At 46.4% G+C, this 27,491-nt stretch overlaps 1 protein-coding gene across 1 annotated transcript; it reads right to left on the bottom strand.

Moving 5' to 3' along the window:
- Positions 1-1,259: 1,259 nt before the first annotated feature.
- Positions 1,260-27,491, bottom strand: XPNPEP2 (X-prolyl aminopeptidase 2). Its single transcript, XM_081964110.1, has 22 exons — positions 27,050-27,491; positions 25,181-25,254; positions 24,425-24,535; positions 21,616-21,679; positions 19,213-19,317; positions 18,514-18,600; positions 18,135-18,281; positions 17,368-17,469; positions 16,533-16,614; positions 13,041-13,239; positions 12,624-12,713; positions 11,071-11,180; positions 10,069-10,146; positions 9,201-9,272; positions 7,494-7,554; positions 6,241-6,310; positions 5,588-5,692; positions 5,016-5,075; positions 4,212-4,288; positions 3,141-3,239; positions 2,224-3,056; positions 1,260-1,919 (listed from the first exon to the last, which is right to left on the bottom strand). The coding sequence occupies exons 1-21, from the start codon at positions 27,099-27,101 to the stop codon at positions 2,856-2,858; spliced, it is 2,046 nt and encodes a 681-aa protein (XP_081820236.1). The 5' UTR covers positions 27,102-27,491; the 3' UTR covers positions 1,260-1,919; positions 2,224-2,855.

Raw genomic sequence — 27,491 nt, 5'->3', positions numbered from 1 at the left:
CTTCTCTTTTTCCCTCTCCTCCTCTTCCTCCCCTCCCTCTTCCCCTCCTCCTCTTTTCCCTCCTCCTCCTCCTCCTCTCCTTCATCTTTCCCTCCCCTCCTCTCCTTCCTCTTCCCCTTCTCTTTCCACCCTCCTCTTTCCCCTCTTCCTCTTCTCTTTTCCCCTCTCCTTCTCTTCCTCCCCTCCTCTCCCTCTTTCCCCTCCAACTCTCCTTCATCTTTCCCTCCCCCTCCTTCCTCTTCCCCTTCTCTTCTCCCCTCTCCTCCCCTCCCTCTTTCCCTCCTCCCCTTTTTCCTCTTCCCCTTCTCTTTTCCCCTCTCCTCCTCTTCCTCCCCTTTCTCTTTCCCTCCTCCTCCTCTCCTTCCTCTTCTCCTCCTCCTCCTCCTCCTCCTCCTCCTCCTCCTCCTCCTCCTCCTCCAGCAGTTTCCTGGTGAAGGACAAATTCTGTTCTATTCCTCTCTGGAAGACCTCAATGCAAATGGCTAAGGTGGAACACCAGGCTTTCTGCATGCAAAGCACCAAGCGACCTCCCACTAAGCCGCAAATTGGAGGGGGGGGGAGGTCTTCTTTTGAGCTGGTAATTGCTGCGGGCTTCCCTTTCAACTTGCAAACTCGGTGGCTGGCAAAGCCCGGCAAAGGCCCCCAGAGTTTTAGATTTCCAAATGGCCAGACCCTCCTTTCTACTGGAAGTCATCACTCCACGAGTCATGGAGGTCGGTCATTCCTTATCGCCACTCTCTTAAAACTATTGTTCATCGACCATGGGTTTCCATCTTGGACTCCTACTTTTCTTCACCTTCAGCCTGCAGATGGAACCAGCCATGAGCCTCGTCATCCACCCAGTCAGCCACTGTCCCTGTCAACAGTAGCCTCTCTGCACTAAGCCCCTTGTTGGAAGAAATGTCCATCTGGGTTCCGGATCTGTTGCAACCGGTACAGTACAACGGGGCCAGGCGTCCACCACATGAATGTGCGCAGTGCGGGCAGGCATACTTACTGCCCGCGACACCTCCACGCTGCTCCAGCTGCTCGGCGGAGTGTCGTGCAAGTGCCGTGAGCTCCGTGCGCGGAATCCCCGAACAGCTCAAACACTGGTAAGGAGCGCGGGTGGGCGGGCGGGCCCTCTGGAGCACCGAACCGGAACAGTACCTGGTGCTCTCAGCAGGCACCGGTACGCTCGTACCGCAGCATACCGGTCGTATCCCACCAGTGCTTCAGTTCCAAGTGGGGAGAAAGACACTGGAAACATGGAGGCTGCTTAGAAAGATGGTTTTAATGGTGGCTCGAGGTTCCTGGGGGGAAAAAGGGGGGGATCACATGCCTTGAAGATCTTGGAAGAAAAAAAGGGGAAGAGATGTTGAGAGAGCCTGAATTTTATACCCTCTCTTGGGCCCTGCCTTGGAGCTTCCCGTTCCAATGCAAAACATGTATTCTTATTGGTGGTCAGACTCCCAGGAGGCGAGGATCTTAGCTAACTTTATAGGCTGTCTGTCTTTTGAGTCCCAAGCTTGGCTGAGCTGTTGCTGGGTGGTGATGTAATGAAAGGGCTTTGGGATTCCTATTACGGCTCTGCCTGAAGGAGGGAGATCTTTGTTATGTAGAACAGACTGGCTCAGGCCTTAATGGCTCATTGACAAAGATGTGTGTGTGGGTGAGTTTCTGCCTCCCTTTTAGAGGAAATATTCTGCCCTTTTCATATTTCCTAAAACATTTCATTTTTGTCGGAGAGGACTGGGTGCTAACTTCCTACATCCCCAACTCTATTTTTTTTATATGATGCTTTTAGGAGGTGATAAGGAACCTGGGCACAGATGGTGCACAGAATTCAGCCCCCCCCCCTTTCCCCTCCATTTCAATCTTCGAGTCATAAAAAGATAACACTCCATGGAATTCTTTAGATGTTATATTATTAGCAGTGCCTATAGTTAAGCTATTCTCCAAGGCACCTGAGGACAGAACAAGAAGCAATGGGTGGAAACTAATCAAGGAGAGAAGCAACTTAGAACAGAGGAGAAATTTCCTGACAGTTAGAAGAATTAATCAGTGGAACAGCTTGCCTCCAGAAGTTGTGAATGCCCCAACACTGGAAGTCTTTAAGAAGATGTTGGATAGCCATTTGTCTGGAACGGTATAGGCTTTCCTGCCTAGGCAGGGGGTTGGACTAGAAGACCTCCAAGGTCCCTTCCAACTCTGCTATTGTATTGTATTGTATTGTATTATGGCTGGATTTTCAAGAGGACCGGGTCAGTTCACAAACGTTAGGAACATGATTGTTGAGTGAATCTGACCAGCAGAAGGTCGCGAAAGGGGATCGCGTGACCCCCTGGATACCACAACCGTCATAAATATGAACCAGTTGCCAAGCATCTAAATTTTGGCCACAGGATCACCATGGGCATGGTACGAAAGTCGCAAAAGTGTGAAATACGGTCGTCGGTCCCTTTTTTCAGTGCTGTGGAACCTCGGGCTGGTCACTAAACAAACTGTCATAAGTCGAGGACTAGCTGTATCTCCTCCCACCCGTTAACCCATCAAAAAGGGGAGTCGGCACTGATTTTTTTTTTTCATCCAGACCAACTGATGTGTCCCAAGCTCCTTTCATGAATGTGAAGATCTGCTTCGTGATTTTGGGATGCCTGGGTCAGAACAGGGAGAAAGAAGAGAATGGATTTATACACTTCCTGGGTGGAATGAGATTCAGGAGACTCTGGCGCTGCCAGCAGAGATGGGAAGAACGATAGTTAGTGACGTCTAGAGGTCTAACATGGAGGCCTGGGAGATACGGGTTGAGGTGGAGCACACGATGAAGCACACAGGGTGGAGAGTGGCAAGGAAGTTGTAGGGATGCTCTCGGATCAATGCTGGGCTCCCGGCAGAACGGTAGAAGCCAGTGTGCTGACTGCCAAGGTGCCTAGAGAAGCTGCCAGCAAGGAGGCGTGAGAGAAAGGCTCTGTGTTCTTCTCCAGCCACCGGTGTTCCTCTTCCAGGTTACGACTCTGCAGCTCAGGCCCAATGATCCGGCGGATGGTCTCGTAGTACTTGTTGATGTACTGGATCTGCAGGAAGACAGTAGCGAGTTTCAAGATGGCTCAGTAGTCCCTTGGCTTAGTCCTCTTACCCATCATCTAGGCCTCCTTTACCTGATCCGGGGAGAGGAGACTCTGGTCGATCAGGTTCCGTGCATAGGGCACTAAGGATACCACTTTGAAGGTCAGGTAGGGCTCTTCATGCACTGGATGCTGCAATCGATCAAAAGAGGGGAAGGGGGCTCAATTGTAGGACATGCAAGCAAGACCCCTGCACCTCGAAATTTGACCGGAAGAAGCTGGGTGGAGATGCCAGCGTGGAAGAAAAGGATTGGGGCATGTGATTGATTATGGGTGGGGGGATGGATCATGAACTTTCAACTGGGGTAACTCCCAGGATGTAAATCAGAGTTGAAATTCCACAGTATGTTGCCAACATGCCTGTATTATTAAATCGGAACTTTAAGGGTGATTCTGCCTTGGACTTTGATTTATTTCTACATGCTATTTGGAACACTGACATTGAGTTTGACACCCCCTGGTTAGATCGTTTGGGGGAAATGGAAGGATTCTAGGCTGATTACTTGCTTGACTCTGCCTGCCCTTCCCCTGTTCCAGGGGCCACCAACCTGCAGCTCTGGAGTCGCATGTGGCTCTTTCCTCCCTCTGCTGTGGCTCCCTGTCACCGGTCAGCTCCACGATTGATTGGGCTTTCAGTTAGGACAGGCAGAGGAAAAAGGATGCCACGCTAGGAGGAGACTCTATGGTGGGGGAATCGGACTGCCAGTCTGCTTCAGAATTGAAGAGGGGGGGGGGCTTCCGGTTACGACCTTTGTGACTCTTTGAGTGTTTAAGGCTGCCGGCCCCTGCCCTATACTTTCTCAATCAATGGTTATCTGGAAATCAGCAAGATGGGGAAGGCTGATAAAAAATCCCTCCTCCTTTCAACGTAATAATTGTTGGAATAATCCCAGATTCCTTTTCCCCAGGTGCCTCCAGCATGCCACGGATGGGTCTACAGGTAACATTCCAGATCCTGCACGTCTAATTCTCTGCATTGCAATATATCTACTGCTAAGACTGACTTTCCTAGCTTCTCATAGCCAACCGCCTGCCCAGAGGCGATCCTTTGACGGATGGCGTGTTCTGAGTGGACTGATCAAAGGCAGCAAGAAAGGACCTCACCTTGGTCTCAGCTGGTACCACAAGTGCAACATCTTCAAGACGGACTCCAAATTCCCCATCATGATAATAACCAGGCTCTGGAGGGCAGAGAAAGGAAGAAAATGAGCAGGGAGCAACATCTGAGATATTTCCGATGTTATGTTTACAATTGTCAAATGTTTGCGGAATTTTATCTTTCAAGTCACTCAGAGTTACCTTGAGCCGTGAGGCGCGGGGCAAATAAATTTGATAAATAAATAAAATGAAGTTAGTAAAGACACTAAAGTAAAGACAAGGCTAGAGAAAGCTTGAACAACATTCTTCATAATGAAGAAGGTCCTCTCCAGTTCCCGACATAAACCTAAGACTGAAAATCAGGCTCGTCAGATGTTACATCTTTTCTACCCTGCTCTACGGAGTGGAGAGTCGGTCACTGACAGAAGAAATTTGAAGCATTTGAAATGTGGATTTAGAGACGGCTCTGTTACGTATAATCAGAAAGGGGGTGGTGATAAGCCTCCTGGGAAAGCCAAGGGACATCACCAAAACCATTAAAAAGTAAAACTTAGAATATTTTGGACCTGTGATGCAACACCCAGAAAAATACGACCTAACCCTAACCCTCCAGGGAAAAATTGAAAGCAAACAAGGTCCAGGCAGGAGAAGAACATCATGTCTTCAAAATCTAAGGACTGGTTTGGCCAAAACTCAGCAACACTTTTTCGTGCGGCTGTTGATAAAAATAGGATCGCCAACATGATCGCCAACCTCCAATGACAGGTACGGCACAAGAAGAAGAAATAAAATGAAGCCAGGTTGACCTACCTATGGAAGTGAACATCCCCTTGTCCAAAGGAACATTGTTGGACTGGAACCCCACAGGCCCTGACGGAGGAAGAAAAATGTTATTTCTGAATATCAAAATAGTTGGCCAACTCAAGCCGTTATACAGTAAGAGGCGCTGCTTTTTCTTCTTCTTGTGACTTTCCCTGACAATCACAAGCCATCTCACCACGCATTGTGCAGTGTGTTTCACAGCCACACCTGGAGCACATCACAAAACATTAGGGAGCGTGGCTCTGCAAAACCTCTCTTGCGTAACGTCAATACCGTTTCCGCTAGTGGATGATCAAATCGAATTTGCTGAGTTGGATGAAGCTGGTTTGATTGATAAAAGTTCTTGTACAACCTCTAGAACAGGGGTGTCCAAACTTGGGAACTTTAAGACTTGTGGACTTCAACTCCCAGAATTCCCCAGCCAACAGTTGTAGCAACATCTGGAAAGCCATAGCTTTTCCATTCCCGGATCATGCTGATCAGTGTTGGTTCCCTACCTTACCTGCTCTTCCCCGAACAGCCAAAGACATGCGGTCTGACCTGGTCTTCATGCCACTTACACTCATGAACAGACAGGAAGTTGCCGATGCCATGACCAGTGCCATGGCCATAATTCAACCCAGCTTCCCACAAGGGCCGACGAGCGAATGCTTCCACCATTCTTCCTGCAATGCGGAAATAAAATCTTGCTCAGTCTCCGCAGGGGAAATATTTAGGTTGATTTATTTATGGGTAATTAAAAAACAAAACGAGGCTACAGGAATGTAGCACACCATGTAGACATTTGGAGGAGATGCAATTCCAGGCTGTTGCAGTTAAAGCAAAGACATGTAAGTGTTCTAAAGCCTAAGAGGTTTAGGAGGCAGAGAAGGCGGTCCAAAATATGTGCGGTGAAACGAAACGTGCATTGATGATTATTCTAGCTCAGCTTCTTTCAACATACTGGTTTCCAGATGCTTCGAAGAGCTGCAGTTCCTTCTGGCCAAGGATGTCAAGAACACATCTGGAGCCCATCAGGCTGGCATCAGCTTGAGCAGACTGCATATTATCTCTACAAGTTCTGTCCCCTTGAGGAAACCCTGCCTATATTTATGCCCAAAATGTGAGAGTTGTTGGATTTCTTCACAATCAGAGAAGAAAACCTGGGAAATCATCAGTAAGGATGTTAGCTTTCCTTGCTTTCTCCCCCCCCCCCTCTCTCCCATATTCTCACCTGACGTTCTGGGTGGGAAAACAAGCTTGCTCAAGTCAATATTTCCCATCAGCACTCTTGTGTAGGCTTCCTACAGAAGAAAAGAAGATGTCCTGAAGTCATACTTGGGAAGAAAAGGGTCAGTTGAATTTATAGTAATCCTAGAACCGTGATGGCGAAGCTATGGCACCTGTACCTAAAGTGGCACATGGAGCCATGTTGCCTGGCATGCGCGGCTTCGCCCGTTCCTCTCCCAGGTTTTTGGCACAAATTCACGCACGATGATCAGCTGTCCTTTGTGCATGTGGCAGTGCCAGAAACTGGAAGAGCTGGTCTTCTGTTTTCTGGTGTGAGCATGTGCGCCAGCCAGCTGATCATTGCAGGCGCATGCGTGCCAGAAACCCGGAAGAGGAACAGGCGATGCCATGCGTGCCAGACGACATGGCTCGGCTGATCGTTGTGCATGCTGCATGCCAATAACTGACTGAATCCCACCACTGCCTCTCTCTCACAAGGCCTCCATATTCCACCTCTCTCATTATTCATCCAATACTTTATTGAAGATAATAGCAATAGCACTTAGACTTATATACCGCTTCACAGTGTTTTTACCACCCTCTCTAAGCGGTTTACAGAGTCATCCTATTGCCCCCAGCAATTTGGGCCCTCATTTTGCCCACCTCGGAAGGATGGAAGGCTGAGTCAACCTTGAGCCTGGTGAGATTTGAACTACCAAATTGCAGGTAGCTGGCAGTCAGCAGAAGTAGCCTGCAGTGCTGCACTCTAACCCCTGTGCCAGCACGGCTCTATAATATATCCCTTCTTCTTGTCTATGTAAAGCATTTCTCCTCTAGCTGTTGGAAAACACCACAGTACATTTTAGTGAACATTCTACTCTACACTTCGCTGGACAGAATACTAGAAACTTGATTAATTTCATGGGAAGTGCTTGTAACTTTCCCCATATGGTGCCAATTATGGATTTTTGGGACACCCTTCGTTTCCCCAGGGAGCCTGAATTGGATGCTTTGGGGGGGGGGGAACCCCACTCCTCCTGCTCCCCCTAGGGAGGTGTTAGATTTCCTGGAGAAAGCCAGCTGAAAGCTTAGTCCCAAAGTAAGCTCCTAGCAGTCAGTTGAAAAATCTCCTTCTAAGCCAACAACCTCCTTCCAGCGAGGAAATAAAAAGTGAGGCATCTCTGGAGCGATTTTTTTTGGAGGAAAGCGATACTACGGTAGGTGTACCATTCAGGTGTGTTTGAGATTCAGCCTTACCTTCTGAAAAGCTGTGGGCTCCCCCCAGTGGATGGTCCGAGTGATGTCTGTAGTACCGTCACTACAAAATGAGAAAAAAGGAAGAAGCTACGTCAAGACGGAACTTCCTCCACGGAGCCCCTACCAAGCCACCGATCTTCAGAAGTCCCGGGAGAATCCTGTGGCCATCATGTCTGTTTTACAGAGCAAGATCGTTGTTTTAGGCCTTCTAAAGGATGGAGAGGAGTAAAGTCAGGTCTGGTATATGATCTATGTCAGATCAGGGATAGATTTTCTGATGCTGGGTTATTTTATAAGAATGGTAACCAATCACCCCACTGCAAGGCGATCCAACTGGTGAGTCCTAGAGGAGATCAACCCTGACTGCTCTTTAGAAGGCCAGATCCTGAAGATGAAACTCAAATACTTTGGCCGCCTAATGAGAAGGAAGAACTCCCTGGAGAAGAGCCTAATGCTGGGAAAGATGGAGGGCAAAAGAAGAAGGGGAAAGCAGAGAAGGAGGTAGCTGGATGGAGTCACCGAAACAGTCGGCATGAGCTTAACTGGACTCCGGAGGATGGTAAAGGACAGGAAGGCCTGGAGGAACATTGTCCATGGGGTCGCGATGGGTCTTCGCAACCAACAGCAACAAACCAATTGCCCCAATGTTGCACAATGAATCCTACCTAATCAGGCTCTTTGCAATACTGCAATTCAAAACTAAATTCTTTCATTCCAAAGGAATAACTTTTGCCTCAAATTCTTTGATGAATGGAAGGCTTCTGGTTTCTTTTAAAAGGTAGATTCGTAATACCTGCCTGTTTTTATCCTGAAAGAGAACACTTTGAAATTACATTTTTAACAACTCTAGTCTGGTGTTCCTTCCTCCAAGAAAGGACTTGTGTATGTATTTATGTTTACTCCTCTGTGTTAAGATCAAATATCACTATTTATTTTGACAACGTTCTTCTGATAGATCCACTCTGTTGCCCCTAAATCTCAAAATTTCAACTAAGGAGGAAGTGGCAAGGTAAAAGCAAAGGTTCCCCTCGCACATATGTGCTAGTTGTTCCTGACTCTAGGGGGCGGTGCTCATCTCCATTTCAAAGCCAAAGAGCCAGCACTGTCCAAAGACATCTCCGTGGTCATGTGGCTGGCATGACTAAATGCCAAAGGTGCATGGAACGCTGTTACCTTCCCACCAAAGGTGGTTCCTATTTTTTCTACTTGCGTTTTACATGCTTTCAAACTTCTAGATTGGCAGAAGCTGGGACAAGTAACAGGAGCTCACTCCGTTCTGCGGTGCTAGGGATTTGAACCGCCAAACTGCCAACCTTTCTGATCGATAAGCTCAGCGTCTTAGCCACTGAGCCACCACATCCCTTTAAAGAGGAAGTGGATGGTTAGTCAAAGAAAAACAACTTTGTGCTAAAGAGCTGAGGAAAGAAAGTGAAGATGCCAACCAGCACAAGGTGATCGGACTCAATTATATACGGTTGGAAAAACTAAAGGCCCAGATTCTACTGGAGAAAACTCTTTATCTACAGTATCTATATGGTTGCCAAGACTCAACATCAGTTCAATGAAGCATAATAAATGATACTAAATAGTTGTTCTCTGAGTTCACCCCAATTTCAACCCTTAGCCAGGAAGATCCTTTGAAGTCTTTCCGCCAAGTGCTGGCCTCTGACCTTGATCCAGAAGGTGGTTCTTGATGGCCATACTCACAAATATTGGCCTCCAGAATCCAGTAAGTACATTTCATTCAGAGACAGCTTTCGAGAGGTAAAATTGGATGGGCTGAAAGAAAAACAAGGAAAGGTACGATGCCTTCAAAGAGATCCGTGGCTAAAGAGGATCAAAGATAATCCCATTCACGCATTTAGATAGAAAGTTACAGATACCGATTAACAGAGTTGGAAGGGACCTTGTCATCCAGTCAAATTCACCACCCACACAGACCCTACATCATTTCTGGCAGTCCAATCTCCTCTTGAAAGCCTCCAGTGATGAAGCTCCCACAACTTCCAAAGGCAACTTCTGTTCCATGGGTTGATTGTTCTCACTGTCAGGAAACTTCTCCTTATTTCCAGGTTGAATCTCTCCTTGTTCAGTCTCCATCCATTATTCCTTGCCTGGCCTTCAGGTGCTTTGGAAAATAGATGGATCCCACTCCTCTCTGTGGCAGCCCCTCAAATATTGGAACACTGCTATCACATCTTCCCAGGTCCTTCTCTCCACTAGAGTAGCCATGCCCAGTTCCTGCAACCGTTCATTGTATGTTTTAGCCTCCAGTCCCTTAATCAATCCCGGTTGGTCTTCTCTGCACTTTTTCTAGAGTTCTCAACATCTTTTTTATAGTGTGATGACCAAAACTGGATGTAGTACTCTAGTTGTGGTCTTAACTAGGGCTTCATAGAGTGGCATTAGTACCTCCTTGATTGAATCTCTCTGTTTTGCAATTTAGGATTGCATTGGCTTTTTTGGCTGCTGCTGCACACTGCTGGCTCCTATTTAGATGATTATTTAGGAGACATTTGCCTGTTCTACACCCTCCGTTAAAACCTTCCCACTTCCCCTCTCGTCTTCCCAGTACCTGTAATGAGCCAAGGCTGCATTCAAGCCACTTGCTGAGATGGTTTCGAAGCTCGGCCCCTTGCAGTACGGCTCTTCCCTGTGGAAGAAGGAAGAACATCTGGCATTCGGTGACTGGACCCCCACCTTGCGTTAAAACAATTCAAGTTTCTTGAATAAGCTCCCAGTCGCTGGGTTTGCATAGTGCACTAAGCTAAAACGTGAACAATTCCTATTATCCTTCAGGGCAATGCATCCATTGAGCTGAATTTCTTTCTGGGATTAAAGGATATATTCTAGCTGATTTGCATCATTAATTCAATATCCAAAGAGTTCAAGAGAGTTCTCTAGTTTAAAATATCAGAACAATTTGATCTCTGGTTGACAATTCAAAGCATCAAGGTGCCAACCAATTTGTGGAATTAATTTTGCATAGCAGCACCAGATAGCTAGCTAGGATGGATGGATGGATGGATGGATGGATAGATGATAGATAGATAGATAGGATGGATGGACAGAGATAGATAGATAGATAGATAGATAGATAGATAGATAGATAGATAGATAGGATAAGTAGAAAGATAGATAGATAGATAATAGATGGGATAGATAGAAAGGGATGGGTGGATGGATGGATGGGTGGATGGATGGATGTATGGATGGAGAGATAGATATAGATAGATGGTAGATAGATAGATAGATAAGATGAATGGACAGACGGACAGAGATAGATAGATCGATAGATAAGATAAGTAGAAAGATGATAGATAGATAGATAGATAGATAGATAGATAGATAATAGGATAGAAAGAGATGGATGGATGGATGATAGATGATAGGACAGATAGATGATAGGATAGAAAGAAAGAAAGAGAAAGATAGATAGATAGATTGATTAATTAATTAATTCATTCCTTTTGGGGGAATGGATGCATTCATTCTGCTAATGTTTTATCTGACTCACTGGTTGCACTATTTCCCTCTGCTTATTAGCGGCACCTAAAATTGCCCCATTCAAACTGACCTTCGTAGCGCGTCCAGGTAATGTGCTCCAGACACCTCATCCACAGAGTTCTTGGGCACGTTCTTTTCCAGCCAAACCAAATACCGGATCAGTGCCACGGCATCTCGTATCTGAGCCAACGCAAAGCAAAAATAAATAAAAATAAATAAAAAATAAATAAATAAAATAAATGAAATAAATAAGATTGAAATAGGGACTTCTCGTTCTGGTCTCTCAGCACTTTCCCTGGTTTAGTAAAACCCTTGGAGCTATATTTACACAACGGTCTGCTTGGGTTAGTTTGAATAATGTTTGATTTTTTTTAATGGTTTATCCTGATGTGGTAATCTGGCTTTGGGCTTAGTCCGATCCAGTCCATGGGGAGAATCTCCTGCCACCAAATAGGTTAATTTAATAACCAGGTTAAACCCGGCCTGTGTACGCAGCTACGAAAGTGTGGTTCCAAGGACGAATTTCCAGCCTCACGGCCTTCCTGAGCCTCTTTTTTTAATCTTCAGGGGGAAACTAGAACATTACCAAAAGCCTCTGACACATTTTTAACTCTCCTTCTCAATGTGATTTATAAAAGCAGAACGGGGAAGAAGAGGTCTAGGCACATCGTTTTTTGCACGTGATGAAAAACCAACTGGTAGAAAAAGTATATGGGAATGCTGCGGTGGCTCAGTGACTAAGATGCTGAGCTTGTCAATCAGAAAGATCATCAGTTCAGCAGTTCGAATTCCTAGCGCTGTGTAACTTGTCCTAGCTTCTGCCAGCTTCCCGACTCTAGGGGGCGGTGCTCATCACCGTTTCAAAGCCCAAGAGCCAGCGCTGTCCGGAGACGTCTCCGTGGTCATGTGGCCGGCATGACTAAACACCGAAGGCACACGGAACGCTGTTCCCTTCCCACCAAAGGGAGTCCCTATTTTTCTACTTGCATTTTTACATGCTTTCGAACTGCTAGGTTGGCAGAAGCTGGGACAAGTCACGGGAGCTCACTCCGTTATGTGGCGCTAGGGATTTGAACCGGTGAACTGGAGACCTTTCTGATCGACAAGCTCAGCATCTTAGCCACCACGTCCACCACGTCCCTGTCACCACCCCTGGAATGCTTTGAATCAGTGGAGAAAACCTAAAGAAGGGTTCTTGGATGAGAACCGAAATATTTTCTTCTTCTTCTTTCTCAAGGGGGAAAAAAAAAGTCCAGTTGCCTTTTGATAAAACACCTTTGGGACAAATATGACCCGAAAGACTGAATCTCCATAGACCTGGCAAAAAAAAGTAATAAATTCAGTTATGACTCACTTAAATTAGCAATGGAAATTCTGCTTCCATTGTATTCATAAGTTGAGGACTAGCTACACAATGTGTTCTTCTAACCTCTTCCCCTCTGCCCCATCGGTCCTTCAGCTTTTAGGCCAGTTTGCTTCACAAAGCTTCACAATGCAACACTGAAAATCATTCCCGCTATGGGAGTTCCTCTCTGTTGATTCCTGAAGGCCCTTTTGGACCTTGGCTCTCAAGGCCGTTGCATCACATGGGCGGGGGGAGTGTCCCTGCTGTGGATTACATACGTGAGCGGCTTCCATCATCTTCTGCTCCTTGGAGTTTTTGACAGCCTTGGCGAGCATGACAGGGGAGAAATCATCTTCTAAGAGGCTTTCCTGCAGACAGGAATGTGGGGATTTAGAATGGAGTGGGATGGAATAGAACAGAATAGAGTAGAGTAGAGTAAAATAGAATAGAATAGACCATAGAGTCTCTTCTTGGTGTGCCCTGCTTCCCGCCCCCAACTGCAAAGTCCTCTCAACATTGTGGTGGTGACTGGTGAGAGGGAGCCGCAGCAAAGGGGATGAGAGAGCCACAGCGCGGCGGGTTCCTCACCTCTGGGTTAGGAGATACTCTCCTTATAATTGTGGGAGAAATGTGAGGTTAGGATAGGTTGAGGGAGAAGAAGAATTAGTGTATCTTTTTTTTCTCTTCTCTCTTACTTGAGGGATCTCCTTGTAAAGGCCCAGAGTTGTGTATTCTGTTCCGATCCAGATGATCACTCCATCTTGGTGGGCATACTTTCTCAGGCTGGCACTTATCTGGCCGTAGTCTTCCACCTTCACACACGGAGACCCCGGACACGCTGCTGTCAACATCTGGAGTGCTTCGGTGCTCAGCCGACTCCGGTTCACAAACAGACTGGGGGCAAATCAAAGGAAACTGAGATGTCCATGGGGGGGACGGGACGGGACGGGACATGAGTTTAATCCTCCTATAGAAGAACGTTTGCAGAAGCTGATGGGAGTTGGTTGAAATGGCAAAATTGACTACTCTGCTCAAAGAAAAGTACAGAAGTACTTTTGTTTCTGCATGGAAACCGCTTCTGAACTTCATGCTGGAGGTGGAAAAGAATGAAACTTTGATTTTGGGTTTCACAGATTTAGACAGATAGACTTTTGTAAAAAGGACTGGTTGATAATATAATGGTGAAGTAAAAAGTTGTGATTTGTTGGGAATGCCTTATTCTACTGTAACCAAGAGAGTCCGAAGTCAGTCTTTCTTTTTCTTTCCTCACTTTTCTTTTCCCTTTCCCCTCATTGTCCTCCTATTTGCTTTCGTATTTTATAATATTTTGTAACTTAATAAAAATGTTTTTTTTTTTTAAAAAAAAAAAGGAAGTGAGTTTAATCAGGAAAATGTGGCCTTTACAAATGTTGGGCAACTTTTCCTGGCCATGCTTCTTCCTTTTAGCCCCATAACCCCTTTGCCAATTAGGCACGGGGTGGGATTCAACCAGTTTGCACCGGTTCAGGAGAACTGGACGTTAATTTTATATCTCGTTCGCCAAACTGGTAGTCCCAAGGACTGGCTGGCCCCAACCACCCTGCTATGCCTGTCTCAGGAGTCTCCACGCGGCCCGTTTTTGGATACCAGGTAAGTGAAGGGCGCCCACGGAGGCTTGGGGAGAATGAAAAATGGGCCTCCCAGAAGTTCCAGAAGTGCAGAAACGGGCCCATCTCCAGAGAGCCTCCGGAGCCTGGGGGAGGCTGTTTTCGTCCTCCTGGACGCTTAAGGAACACTTCCGGAGCCTGGGGAGGGCAAAAAATAGGCCTCTCAGAAATTCTGGAAGTCTGGAAACTGACCCATTTCTGGCCTCCTGAGGGCCCAGGGGAGGCTGTTTTCGCCCTCCTGGAAGCTCAAGGAAAGCCTCTGGAGTCTGGGGAGGGCGAAAAATACCCCCCCCGCCGTGGTGCAGGAGGCTGAGTATGAAACGCGCACCATGGCCGCCCGCGCCCACCCAGCAAACCAGGCACAGAACTGGTTGCTAAAAATTTTCAATCCCACCCCTGGTTAAAAGTTGATGATCGACGTAACATCAACCGGCTGAATTTTGGCCATGGCAAGATTTCAGTGCACTTCTTGCAGCGTTCAATCCACTTGACCATCGACTGAGAAGAAGAGCAATGGGCTTCTCCTGAGTTCAAAGGCCTTTCCACGACCCTTCTCCAAGCAGTGAAGAAAAAGGCTTTCTAGAACTCGGTCCGTTCCAGATACGTTGAACTACAATTCCCATATGGACAAAGGCTCTTGGAACGTGTAGTGCAGGACATCTGGAGGACATCGGGTTGACACCGGCCTCTCTTCCCCTGCATTTGTTTTGCTCTTCGCTGAAAACATATACAAATCTAACACAGACGATGGCGGGTCGTTCATTTATTTTAGAATCTCCCCATCTGCGCTATCCTAAACAGTGAAGTTATTTTAACGCAAAGCTCTATCAGGCAGACCCACTGCAGGCTTTTCACAACCCCCAGCCTTCGCTCTTCCTTCTCGTGCCTGTGAATTCAGATGCAAGATGTATGTTTGCTTTCCACTACACAAAGTTCACTGTGTATAAACATGGCCCTTTTCCCAATCCCGCCATGATTTTACAAGTCCTGTAATTCATTTCCTCCTTGAGGACGTCAGCCTTGCCTCGCCAGATCAGTTCAGAGATCTAGGCAGGGCTCAAAGTGCCAGCTGGTTTCAAAGGTCCAGCAGGATGGACTTGGATTCCTTGGTGGGCACCCAGCCAAGAGGCTCTGGAAGCCCATGGACCAACCCTTTCGCTGTCTCTAAATGTGGACATGCCACGTGGCTGCCGTGGTCAGGAGCCTCTTTGTTCTGACATTCTTGTAGTCTGTTTGCAGATAACATTTAACTTGGAGTCCAACCAAGGGTGTCCAACCTTGTCAACTTTAAGACCTGTGGACTTCAGTCCCCAGTATTCCCCAGCCAACATGGAGAATTCTGGGTCCACAAGTCTTAAAGTTGATGAGGTTGGACATCCTTGCTCTAAACCAAGGGTGGGCTTCAAAAATCTCAGCAACGTGTTCTCTGCCCAGTTGCTGGGTGGGCATGGCCTAGTTGGCTTCCTGCATCACAGCGGGGTGGGGGGCATTTTCATCTTCCCCAGTCTTTAGATGCTTTCCTCGAGACTCGGTGAGGGCGAAAACTGCCTCCCCTGGGCTCCGGAAGCCATCCATAGGCCAAAAATGGGTCCATTTTCAGCCTTCTGGAACATCCAGGAGGCCTGTTTTTTCCCCTCCCCGAGCCTCTATGAGGGCGCTGTACTTACCTTGCATCCTGGGAGGGACTGGTTGGGGTGGGAGGGCCAGGGTGGGCGGGGCCAGCCAGAGGTGGGATTTGGAGGTTCTCTGAACTGCCATAATATTAGTCTCAAGAACTTGGATGAACCCGTAGCAGCCCACCCGTGCTCTAAACCAGGGGTGGGTTCCTAATCGGCTTACTACTGGTTCGCTGAGAGGACGTTTTACTTGTGTGCTGCTCACTTCACCTGCGCACAGGCCCGCTGCACATTGCTGCGCCTGCACAGTTGACTGAAACTGTTCTACGCATGTGCAGAAACATGCCAGCGACGGCAGAAGAGACCAGGGAACCAGTTTGGGGGCGTGGCAGGCCTGCGACGGCAGAAGAGACCAGGGAACCGGTAGTGATATGGCAAGCCGCCATATCACTACCGGTTCAGCCAAACCAGTCCAAACTGGTAGGAGCCCACTATCGCTTTAAACCCTAAAACCTGATGACAGCCCCATGAGGTTGTCCTGGATCTTACAAGACTTTCAGATGCGCACCAGGGGCTTTATTATTTCCTCTGTTTTCCTGAAGAACTTCAGAGGTCATTACCAGGACCTCAGCATCTCCCCATATACGCTGCCCAAATGAATCTGCACAGAAGAAGGATCTCAGGCAGCTTAAGAGAACCCACGGGACTACAAAAGTCTTCAGCATACCAAGAGAAGAGAATTGTCTGAGCACTGCTGATCTGTGGGGGCGGAGATGGAAAATCAAAACGGAATGGGAGGGGAAAGGAATGGAATGGAAAGCGGGTGACTGAATGCTCGGTTGGACCTTGGCCACGTTTTGCGGAGGTTCCCCACTTACGATGGGAACCAGACTGTTGTCTGAATTGTCACAGGGAGATCAAGTACCTGATATCTGTCTTGGTGAGAAGAGTGTAAGCGTAGAAGACGGGGGTGTAAGGAATATCATCTCCTCGAAGATTGAAGAGCCCTACGGGGGAAGAAAAAGACGTCTGTAATATCTTCCGCATTAAACTAGGACGGCCGTTAAGTGATTAAAGGAAGAGACGATAGCAGGAGAGGGACAGCGAAGGAGCCAAGGCCACTGCAGGGAGCCAGGAAGAAGAATTTGAGACGAAGATGGGAAGAAGAGATAACTACAGCTTTTGTGTAACGAGGAAACAAGACGCACGATCGAATCTTTATTATGCTGCACAGAGCCATGGTGGCCCAGTGGTAAGAATGCAGTATTGCAGGCTAATTCTGCTAACTGCCAGCAGTTTGGCAGTTTGATTCTGACCGGCTCAAGGTTAACTCAGCCTTCCATCCTTCAGAGGTCGGTCAAAGGAGAACCCAGATTGTTGGAGGCAATAGACTGACTCTGTAAACTGCTTAGAGTTTACAGGCTAGAAACCAGGAGACTATGAATTCTAGTATGAATTTAGGCATGAAAGCAGCTCGGTGACTTTGGGCCCAACTTGGATTGTTATTGGGAAGAACAAAGGAGGAGGAAGGAGTATTAGGTATGTTCAATGTCTTGAGATATTTATAAAAATAAGATTGGAGCTAGCTAGATAGTTGATGGATATAGAGTTAGAGATAGATAGATGATAGATAGATAGATAGATAGATAGATAGATAGATAGATAGATAGACAGACAGACAGACAGACAGACAGACAGACAGACAGACATCTAGGAGAGAAAGATATAAATAGAAGCCTGTTAAGTATTAACCAACTTACACGCAGTCTCCTCAAGGCCAGAGAGCAAGATTGCTGTGGGCTTCCTGCTTTGTTGCTCCATCTGCAACCGAGCGTGGGCAACCTTCTCTTGCCAGGTACTTCCTAAAGGAAGAAAAGATCATAGGAATGGGAGGTCTGACTGATGGAAATGCCAATTTCCTGGCCTTCACTATAAAACAGCATCCAGTCTGGCCCAAGAGAGCAAGAAAAACAACACCTTTTTCTTACGGCCAGCAGTGCTGCTTCTATTAAACAGCAGAACTGATAGGCAGCCAATTTAAGGTGAGGGGGATTGCCCTAGGACCACTTTTCTCAAATTGAGCTGTTCCCGAAATGTTGCAAGAGAAGAGCAGACAGAGCTGGGCTGCTGCTGGTGGTGGTGGTGGTGGAGTTAAATGTGTCATTAGCTTAGAATCCTTACATTGCCACAAATGACCCAAGACCAACCCCAAAATCCAACTTCTTTTGAATTTTGTTGATCCTCGTCTGCCTCCAATTTATTACTGAACTTTAGTTGACTAGACTCTTGATTTGAATACGTTTGAATAGATAATTATAAAATATATATAAATTACAAAAGACAAAAAATGGTATAAATAATAGAAAAAATAGATTTGAATAAATCTTCTGTACCCCAACTCAAGGAATGTTCCTGATCCTTAGTGCCTGACAAATATTGCACTACAAACATCCTTTGTCTCCGGGCAAAATGGCCCAACCTCCTCACCAATTTCATCTTGGCAACTTTCGTTGTACCCCAAACCTACCAACGAAGTCATCGGCGAGTCGATAGATTGTGTTGGTGGGCGGAGGAAGCCGCTCACTGCCCCACACGAGGTCCACCAGGTTAACGTCAGGGAAATACAAGGTCCTATTTGCACCTTCCAGGATCTGTTGATAGCTGTACCAAGTGTCTAGGGAAAGACGAGGAGAAGGGGAGACCTTGAAACATCAGAGCAGAAAAGCTGTCGTCAGCCAGGAGAATGTAATGGGAGATGAGGGAAGTCACAACAGCTGGCATTTCAGCATTTCAGTGCAAGCTGCTAATGCAGGGCTATGAGGTAGCCTCATCTTCCTTGGTGGACCAGCCATCTGCTTCTTGGGCCTGCCATGACAGACCCCAGGAACTCCAAAGATGTTTCATACCGATAGAAAAGAGGAAGGGATCCAATCCAATGGCTTCCCCAGCAGGAACTTCGTTGAGTATCCACTGTCCAATAGAGGTGACCCACACTGCAAAAGAAAAGACACCAGTGAGCCATGCCTCTTTCTCTGGATTAGCAGAAGGACTAGATGGTCGCAAGCATGGACCAACGTGGCAGGAGCTGAGTCCCATTGCAGTGGTCACAAGAGCAAGCCTGTGAATCCTCTTTGGGAAGGACCATGGAACAGCGCTTGAGGACTTGTTGAGTAGGCAGAGGACCCAGGTCTGATTTCTAGGACTTCCAAGGAAGAGCTGGAAAATTGGAATGGCATAACTTGCCAAGCCAACTCACTGTGGTCACCATGGACAACTCGCAATGGACAACTCACTGTGGACAACTAACCATGGACAACTCACCATGGAGAACTCACTGTTGCCACCTCACCATTGGCAACTTGCCATGGACAATTCACCTTGGACAACTAACCATGAACAACTCACCATGGACAACTCACTGTGGCCACCTCACCATTGGCAACTTGCCATGGACAACTCACCATGGACAATTCACCCTGGACAAACTCATCATGGACAACTCACCATGGCCACCTCATCATGGCCAATTCTCCATGGCCAAGTCACCATGGAGCTGAAAAGAGAGAATGTGGAGGCTCTAAAACAAAATTAAGACAAGGACCAACCTGATTTCTGCAGCTCCCAATTGCAGTCCATCTGGCGCTCAGCCTGGATCCAATACCGGCTGTCCGTGAAGAGAGCAGCTTTCTGCAGGGTGATCACACCAGTCCCTAAGGATGAAATTCTAAAAATCAGAGGCGCCGAAGACAACATTTATTTGGAAAAACAACATCTCAAGTTTAGTTTTCTCTGCTGTTTCCCTGGATGTCATTTTCTGGTTGGTGATGAAGGGACGTCCTGCATGAGCTTCATAGCATGTGAATTTTTATTATAAACTAGCCGATAACTTGGGTATCGGCATTGACTGGGTATTTATTTATAGGGGAAAATGTCCAGACCAAATGTAATTTCTACTGTTGGATTTTCCCCCTTACCAGAGGGAGCCCCCTTGTGGAGTGCCGTGAATCCATTACCATGGCAACTCCACTGCACTGCACAGTAGAAGCCATTTTAAGGCACAACAGGCTGTATCTTAAAAGAACACATCCCCCAAGGGGTTTTAGGGGTGTCTTACTCCAACATATTTGTTTCCAGAGAGTAAGTCATCTGTGTACCAAGTTTGTTTCAAATTGCTCTAGACATTCCAGAGTTATGCTGGAACACACAACATAACACACACACACACATATACATAGATTAAGATTTTTAGGCCTAAATGGAGAGTAGGTGCTCGTCTCCCTGAAATCCAGCTCCCACAGAAGGTGAAAATATTTTGCCAATTAATGCTACGTGTGAGTTTCAAATCTCCAGTGTGCCTTTTCTGAAATCTGCTAATGTCAGGCTACACTGGAGAAAGCTGCTGAGACATTTTTAGTTTACATACATTTGTAGGTTCAGCGATTGGACGACAGACATGGGAAATTACACGTGGGAGGTTTTCTCTCTTTTTGTTGATTTTGAGAAAGTGCACAGAGTGGGAATGCATCCAACACATTTAAGCATATTGAATACATTAAATAGAGCCGCCGTTGCACTGCAGTGCTGCTGAGGCAAGATTCAGTAAGAAAAAAGACTTTCGTTTTTATAATGTCGCATAAAGACATTTGCTCTTCTTTCTTTCTTAAATGTAGCCGTAATTCACCCACGGGGTGGAGCGATCTGACGTTGCATTTCTCCCGGGATTGGGGACGAGCCATTGTAAGCCTAGCAAAACGGCTTTTGTGTATTCAACACAACAAAAATATGATCTATGTTACTCACCCTTGCCCTGGAATTAGGGCGCAACTATGCTATTTTCAAGAAAGTTACAATGGCAAGGGTGTTTGGATGGGGTAGAATAGAATAGAATAATAGAATAGAACAGAATAGAATTCTTTATTAGCCAAGTGTGATTGGATACACAAGGACACACAAGTCTTTGGTGCATACACTCTCAGTATACATAAGGAGAATAAAATACATTCATCAAGAATAAAAGATACAACACGGTGAACGTCATAGGTTACTAATAAGCTATCAAATCATGCTAGGAAACAAATAAAAACAATATGAATTGAAAGATGCAAGCAACATGGTTATAGTCGTAAGTGGGAAGAGATGGGTACTAGGAAGGAAGAGAAGAATAATAGTAATGCAGACTTAGTAAATAGTTTGACAGTGTTGTGGGAATTAGTTGTTTAGCAGAGTAATGGCATTTGGGGAAAAAAAAACTGTCCTTGTGTCTAGTTGTTCTGGTGTGTAGAGCCCTATAGCTTTGTTTTGAGGGTAGGAGTTGAAACAATTTATGTCCAGGATGCGAGGGGATATTTTCACGGCCCTCTTTTTGACTCCTGCAGCGTAGGGGTCCTCAATGGAAGACAGGTTGGTAGCCATGGTTCTTTCTGCAGATCTAATTATCCTCTGAAGTCTGTGTCTGTCTTGTTGGGTTGCAGAGCCAAAGCAGACAGTTATGGATGTACGGATTACATTTTATTTTTTGCTTAGTTCACAGTTCCTACAGGTAGCCCTCGACTTACGACCGCAACTGAGCCCAAAATCTCTGTTGCTAAGCGAAAGGTAAGTGAATTTTGCCTCATTTTACGACCTTTCTTGCCACAGTTGTTAAGTGAATCTGGCTTCCCCATGGATTTCGCTTGTCAGAAAGTCGCAAAAGGGGATCGTGTGTGACCCCAGGACACTGCGACCGTCATATAAATAGGAGTCAGCTGCCAAGCATCTGAATTTTGATCACACGACTATGCGGAAGCTGCAATGGTTATTAAGTGTGAAAAACGGTCACGGGTCACTTTTTTTTTAGCGCCATGGTAACTTTGAACAGTTTCTAAATGAACTGCTGTTAAGTTAGGACTACCTGTACTTGATCACCGATGAGCATTCAGAACAGCTGCTAATTGGATTCCTGGGGACCTGAGGTTCAACTTAATAAATTTAGGATTGGAGGGTTGGTGCATTTCTGGAAGGGGACTCACCTGCAGATCCTGAAAAACCCGACATCCAAGCGAGTCTCTTGTCCCGTTCTGTGACGTATTCACTCTGGAAGATGGGAAGGTTTTCAGAAACAAGAGACAGCCCCTGATTGTCCTATGAGGATGGGATCCCAGGCCTATCTAGCCTTTTCGCTTTTCAGACAACTCAATACTTTTTTAGTAGATCACCAAAGTAATCTTTTGTAGCTAAGACTTGGAATGGGACAACTTTTCACAGTCAACTTTCAATGACCACCTCACCACGGCCAACTGTCCATAACCAACTCACCACGGCCAACTGTCCATGACCAACTCACCACGGCCAACTGTCCATGACCAACACACCACGGCCAACTGTCCATGACCAACACACCACGGCCAACTGTCCATGACCAACTCATCACGGCCAACTGTCCATGACCAACTCACCACGGCCAACTGTCCATAACCAACTCACCACGGCCAACTGTCCATGACCAACTCACCACGGCCAACTGTCCATGACCAACTCACCACGGCCAACTGTCCATAACCAACTCACCACGGCCAACTGTCCATGACCAACTCACCACGGCCAACTGTCCATGACTAACTCACCACGGCCAACTGTCCATGACCAACTCACCACGGCCAACTGTCCATAACCAACTCACCACAGCCAACTGTCCATAACCAACTCACCACGGCCAACTGTCCATGACCAACTCACCACGGCCAACTGTCCATGACTAACTCACCACAGCCAACTGTCCATGACCAACTCATCACGGCCAACTTGCCATGGTCAACTTGCCATGGCCAACTGTCCATGACTAACTCACCACGGCCAACTGTCCATGACCAACTCACCACGGCCAACTGTCCATGACCAACTCACCACGGCCAACTGTCCATGACCAACTCACCACGGCCAACTGTCCATGACCAACTCACCACGGCCAACTGTCCATGACTAACTCACCACAGCCAACTGTCCATGACCAACTCATCACGGCCAACTTGCCATGGTCAACTTGCCATGGCCAACTGTCCATGACTAACTCACCACGGCCAACTGTCCATGACCAACTCACCACGGCCAACTTGCCATGGTCAACTTGCCATGGCCAACTGTCCATAACCAACTCACCACGGCCAACTGTCCATGACCAACTCACCACGGCCAACTGTCCATGACCAACTCACCACGGCCAACTGTCCATGACCAACTCACCACGGCCAACTGTCCATGACTAACTCACCACAGCCAACTGTCCATGACCAACTCACCACGGCCAACTTGCCATGACCAACTCACCACGGCCAACTGTCCATGACCAACTCACCACGGCCAACTGTCCATGACCAACTCACCACAGCCAACTGTCCATGACCAACTCACCACGGCCAACTTGCCATGGTCAACTTGCCATGGCCAATTTGCTACGGGCAACTCACCATGGCCAACTTGCCATGGGCAGCTTGCTGTGGCCACCTCACCCTGGACAACTGTCCATGGACAAGTCACCATGGCCAACTCACTGTGGGAGAACTCACCACAGGACAAATCGCCCCAAGACAATTGATCAATTCAATTTAATTATTTAACATAGATAAAAATTGTTTCTATTTTTGTTATTCAGATTTGTCCCTCCTTTTGCATCCTTTCTTTAGCGTCTCACAAGTGTTTTTTTTTTCCAAGAGGCACCTGGACTTTCTGGTTTTTCTTTGAAGACGTTTTGCTTCTCATCCAAGAAGCTTCTCCAGCTCTGAGCGCAGGAGAAGCTTCTGAGAGAAGCTAAAGAAGCTTCTTGGATGAGAAGCGAAATGTCTTCAAAGAAAAACCAGAAAGCCCAATTGCCTCTTGAAAAAAACACCCTTGGGACAACGGTGACTTGGATGACTGAGAGTCTCCATAGACATTTCTTTAATGATTCTATTCCACCATTTCTTCGATATCAGTGTAACTCTTTCTCCTGCAATGAGTTGTCTCACAACCTGTTAGCCATGGCGAGTTGTCCTGTGGCGAGTTGGCCATGGTGGGTTGGCCGCATTGTCATAAAATTGTCATAAAACTCCTAAAACATAAAACTCCCAGCATTATACCTGGACTTCCCAAAAGGATAGAACTGAATTATGGTAGGAGTTTGAAATTTGGGGTTACGTCAGGGCTTCCTCTACTGTTCCTTCATATTTACCACTTGAGAATGGAGAATTTATTCTCCTATCATCGGGCAGGAGATACAGAAGCATAGCCAGCCGAACGAAGAGGCTGAAAAAAATAGCTTTTATCCATGGGCTGTCAGACTTTTAAATGCAACATAACATCACAATCAGGCTTAATGTGATAGAGCTACAGTGCCAGTGTAATGTGCAACATGTATATACCGGTGTGATATAATAGGACATACAGTAGGTATGTATGAGGTTATGTGTGCTAGTTTATTACTTCTTGGGTTTAGGGATTTCTTTTTACTTACTGATTCATTGAGATATATTCTGTGTTCTTAGGTGGGCTGCACCAAGGGAGGATCATTCAATGTCATTGTACAAATGTTGTACATTGACAATAAAGGTTTGATTTGATTTGATTTCACCTTTCCATCCTTCCGAGGTGGGTAAAATGAGGACCCAGATTGCTGGGGGCAATAGGCTGACTCTGTAAACTGCTTGGAGAGGGCTGTAAAAGCACTATGAAGCGGTATATAAGTCTATGGGCTATTGCTATTGTTCATCTTGTGGTGGAAATTCAACCATAGTTAAGGGGTCTATCTCCTTGTCTTGCTGCTCCATCCCTGCACCAATGGATCTGTTCCTGTCTTCTTGGACTTACCAGGTGTGCATCTGTGTTAGGCACAATATAGGCTGTCAGCTTGTGGGTTTTCATGTGCTCCCGTAGGGCCTTCAGACGCTCGCTCGTCACAATCGCCGTCGGTGGCAAGTACTAACAGCAGAGTTAAACATGGCAGCGGAGGGTTTAGCGGTGGGAGGAGAAGAACAGAAGGATCAAGAGGTTAGCATCTGTACAATTAAGGTAAAGGTAAAGGTTCCCCTTGCACATATGTGCTAGTTGTTCCTGACTCTTGGGGGGGGGTTATCATCTCTGTATCAAAGCCTGAAGAGCCAGCACTGTCCGAAGATGTCTCTGTGGTCATGTGGCCAGCATGACTAAACGCCGAAGGCGCACAGAACGCTGTTCCTTTCCCACCAAAGGTGGTTCCTATTTTTCTACTTGCATTTTTACATGCTTAAACTGCTAGGTGGCAGAAGCTGGGACAAGTAATGGGAGCTCGCTCCATTACGCGGTGCTAGGGATTCGAACTGCGGACCTTTCTGATCAACAAGCTCAGCATCCTAGCCACCGAGCCTCCACGTCCCTTTTCTGCACGGTTACCATTAGGTTATATAGCCCCCAAATTGATCCTGAAGGACTTGAGGGGGCTGCAAAAGTGGAACTGGATTGTCCCTTCTGACCAGGAAGGCTGGGGCTTGGCTCAGGCATCAGAAGTTGCCAAACCCTTATTTTTTTGGAGAAATCATTGTAGCATATTAGCGGAACGAACATTTTGGGCAAAGTTCAGGAACTCACCTGTGGATTAGTTGTACAGTTTCTTGTGTCTTCTGATGCAGAGCGTACTTGCGTAGGATAACTTGTGATGCAGCCTAGGGTGAAAGGAAAAACTTTTCATTCAAGGAAGCCTTCTTTAAATGCCCCGGAAGATCGAACAGCCAAGCAATCCAAGTAATTTGCAATCATGTCTTTTTCATTCTTCCCTTTTATTAAAACACTAGCTGATACCCCAGCATTGCCCAGGTATTTATTTATCCCAATCCTGTATTACAATAATAATACAATAGTAGAGTTGGAAGGGACCTTGGAGGTCTTCTAGTCCAACCCCTTGCTTAGGCAGGAAACCCTATACCGTTTCAGACAGATGGCTATCCAACATCTTCTTAAAGACTTCCAGTGTTGGGGCATTCACAACTTCTGGAGGCAAGCTGTTCCACTGATTAATTGTTCTAACTGTCAGGAAATTTCTTCTTAGTTCTAAGTTGCTTCTCTCCTTGATTAGTTTCCACCCATTGCTTCTTGTTCTACCCTCAGGTGCCTTGGAGAATAGCTTGACTCCCTCTTCTTTGTGGCAACCCCTGAGATATTGGAACACTGTTATCATGTCTCCCCTAGTTCTTCTTTCTCTTAAGCTAGACATAACCAGTTCCTGCAACCGTTCTTCATATGTTTTAGTCTCCGGTCCCCTAATCATCTTTGTTGCTCTTCTCTGCACTCTTCCTAGAGTCTCCACATCTTTTTTACATCATGGCAACCAGAACTGAATGCAGTATTCCAAGTGTGGCCTTACCAAGGCATTGTAAAGTGGTATTAACTCTTCACTATTAGAGAGGAATGGTAATGTCAAGTGGCAACATAAGCTCAGAATAGGCTGTCTTCCCTCCTTCCATTAACATTGCCACAATTCCTAAAGAGGCAATGGCAAGAGCAACTTCTCCCTGATTTCGGCAACAATTAAATTAGTTAAAAATGTTTTCTCTTGTGCCCCCAGAGTGTAATTTCTAATGTTGGATTTTTTCCCCTTACCAGAGGGAGCTCCCTTGTGGAGTATTGTCAAGCCGGTACCATGGCAACTCCACTGCGCTGTACAGTAGAGGCTGTTTTAAGGCAGTACAATAGAAGCCATTTTAAGGTACAACAGGCTGTATCTTAACAGAATACAGACCCTGAGGGGTCTTAATGGTGTCTTATCCCCCGCAATACTTTTTTCCAGAGAGTAAGTCATCTGTGTACCAAGTTTGGTTGAAATTGCTTGAGGCGTTCCAGAGTTATGCTGGAACACACACACACACACAGCCATTTCTATATGTATAGTAGATAGATGATAGATAGATGATAGATTAGATAGATAGATAGATAGATAGATAGATAGATAGATAGATAGATAGATAAATGGAGGAGGAGGAGGAGGAGGAGGAGGAGGAGGAGGAGAAGAAGAAGAAGAAGAAGAAGAAGAAGAAGAAGAAGAAGAAGAAGAAGAAGAAGAAGAAGAAGAAGAAGAAGAAGAAGAAGAAACATTAATATCGTACAGAAGGGGACTGTTTCCCATAACCCCATGCCTTTCTGCTTTGTCCTTCGGAGTGCATCTAAACAAGACTTTTCCCATGGCCCCCAGATCAGGAGGTCCTGCAGAACTAAGGAAAGGTTTGTGAAAGCGACGAAAATGTGTCATGCGATGTTTCAGCAGGTGCCCAGGAAAGAAATCTCACTGTCAGTTGCTATATTGTGGGTCAAACCAACGCAGATAAGTCCTTTCAGTTTTGCTGTACTCACCATCCCACCAAAGTCACGAGAACTAATCTCCAGAGAAACACAAATGAGGACATCCTTTCTCCTGGTTTCTCAGATCCAGGAAAGAGCGTCAAGCTCTCAAACCACAATACGTACCATGAAGGAAGAGGAAAATCCAGGCTCGTAGGACGTAAGAAACGGAGGCCATGTCCTTCCTCAGACTGGAGATGTTGCCAAGAGAATAATCTCAGGAACAGGTTTAATCCATCAAGCAGGTGAGAGTCCAACCTTTGCTAACCTCTCAAAGGTGGAAGATCAGTCCAGGGCAGTCCAAACAACTTTCCGGATTATCTGGCTGACAATGCCCCTGTTTCCCCTTTCTCCAATGAAGCAAATACCACGTGACAGAGAGAAAGAGAGGAAGGCAAAGTCCAGATTTCAACATCCAAAAGTGTTTTTTCTTATCTTTCTTTCTGGAACATCTGTGCTTTCATGCTGCTTTTCCAAAGCAAAACAGGAGAAGCTACTAAACCAGTTCTATCCTTCAGTTTTACCCTCCAGTTATCTCCTGGCTCCAGCCCAGGCATGCCGATCTGGG

The sequence above is a fragment of the Natrix helvetica genome (genome assembly GCF_964273705.1).
Source record: "Natrix helvetica genome assembly, chromosome: 11".
Taxonomy (NCBI): Eukaryota; Metazoa; Chordata; class Lepidosauria; order Squamata; family Natricidae; genus Natrix; species Natrix helvetica.
The sequence above is the reverse complement of the archived record's forward strand: the minus strand, read 5'-3'. Positions and strand labels throughout refer to the sequence as shown.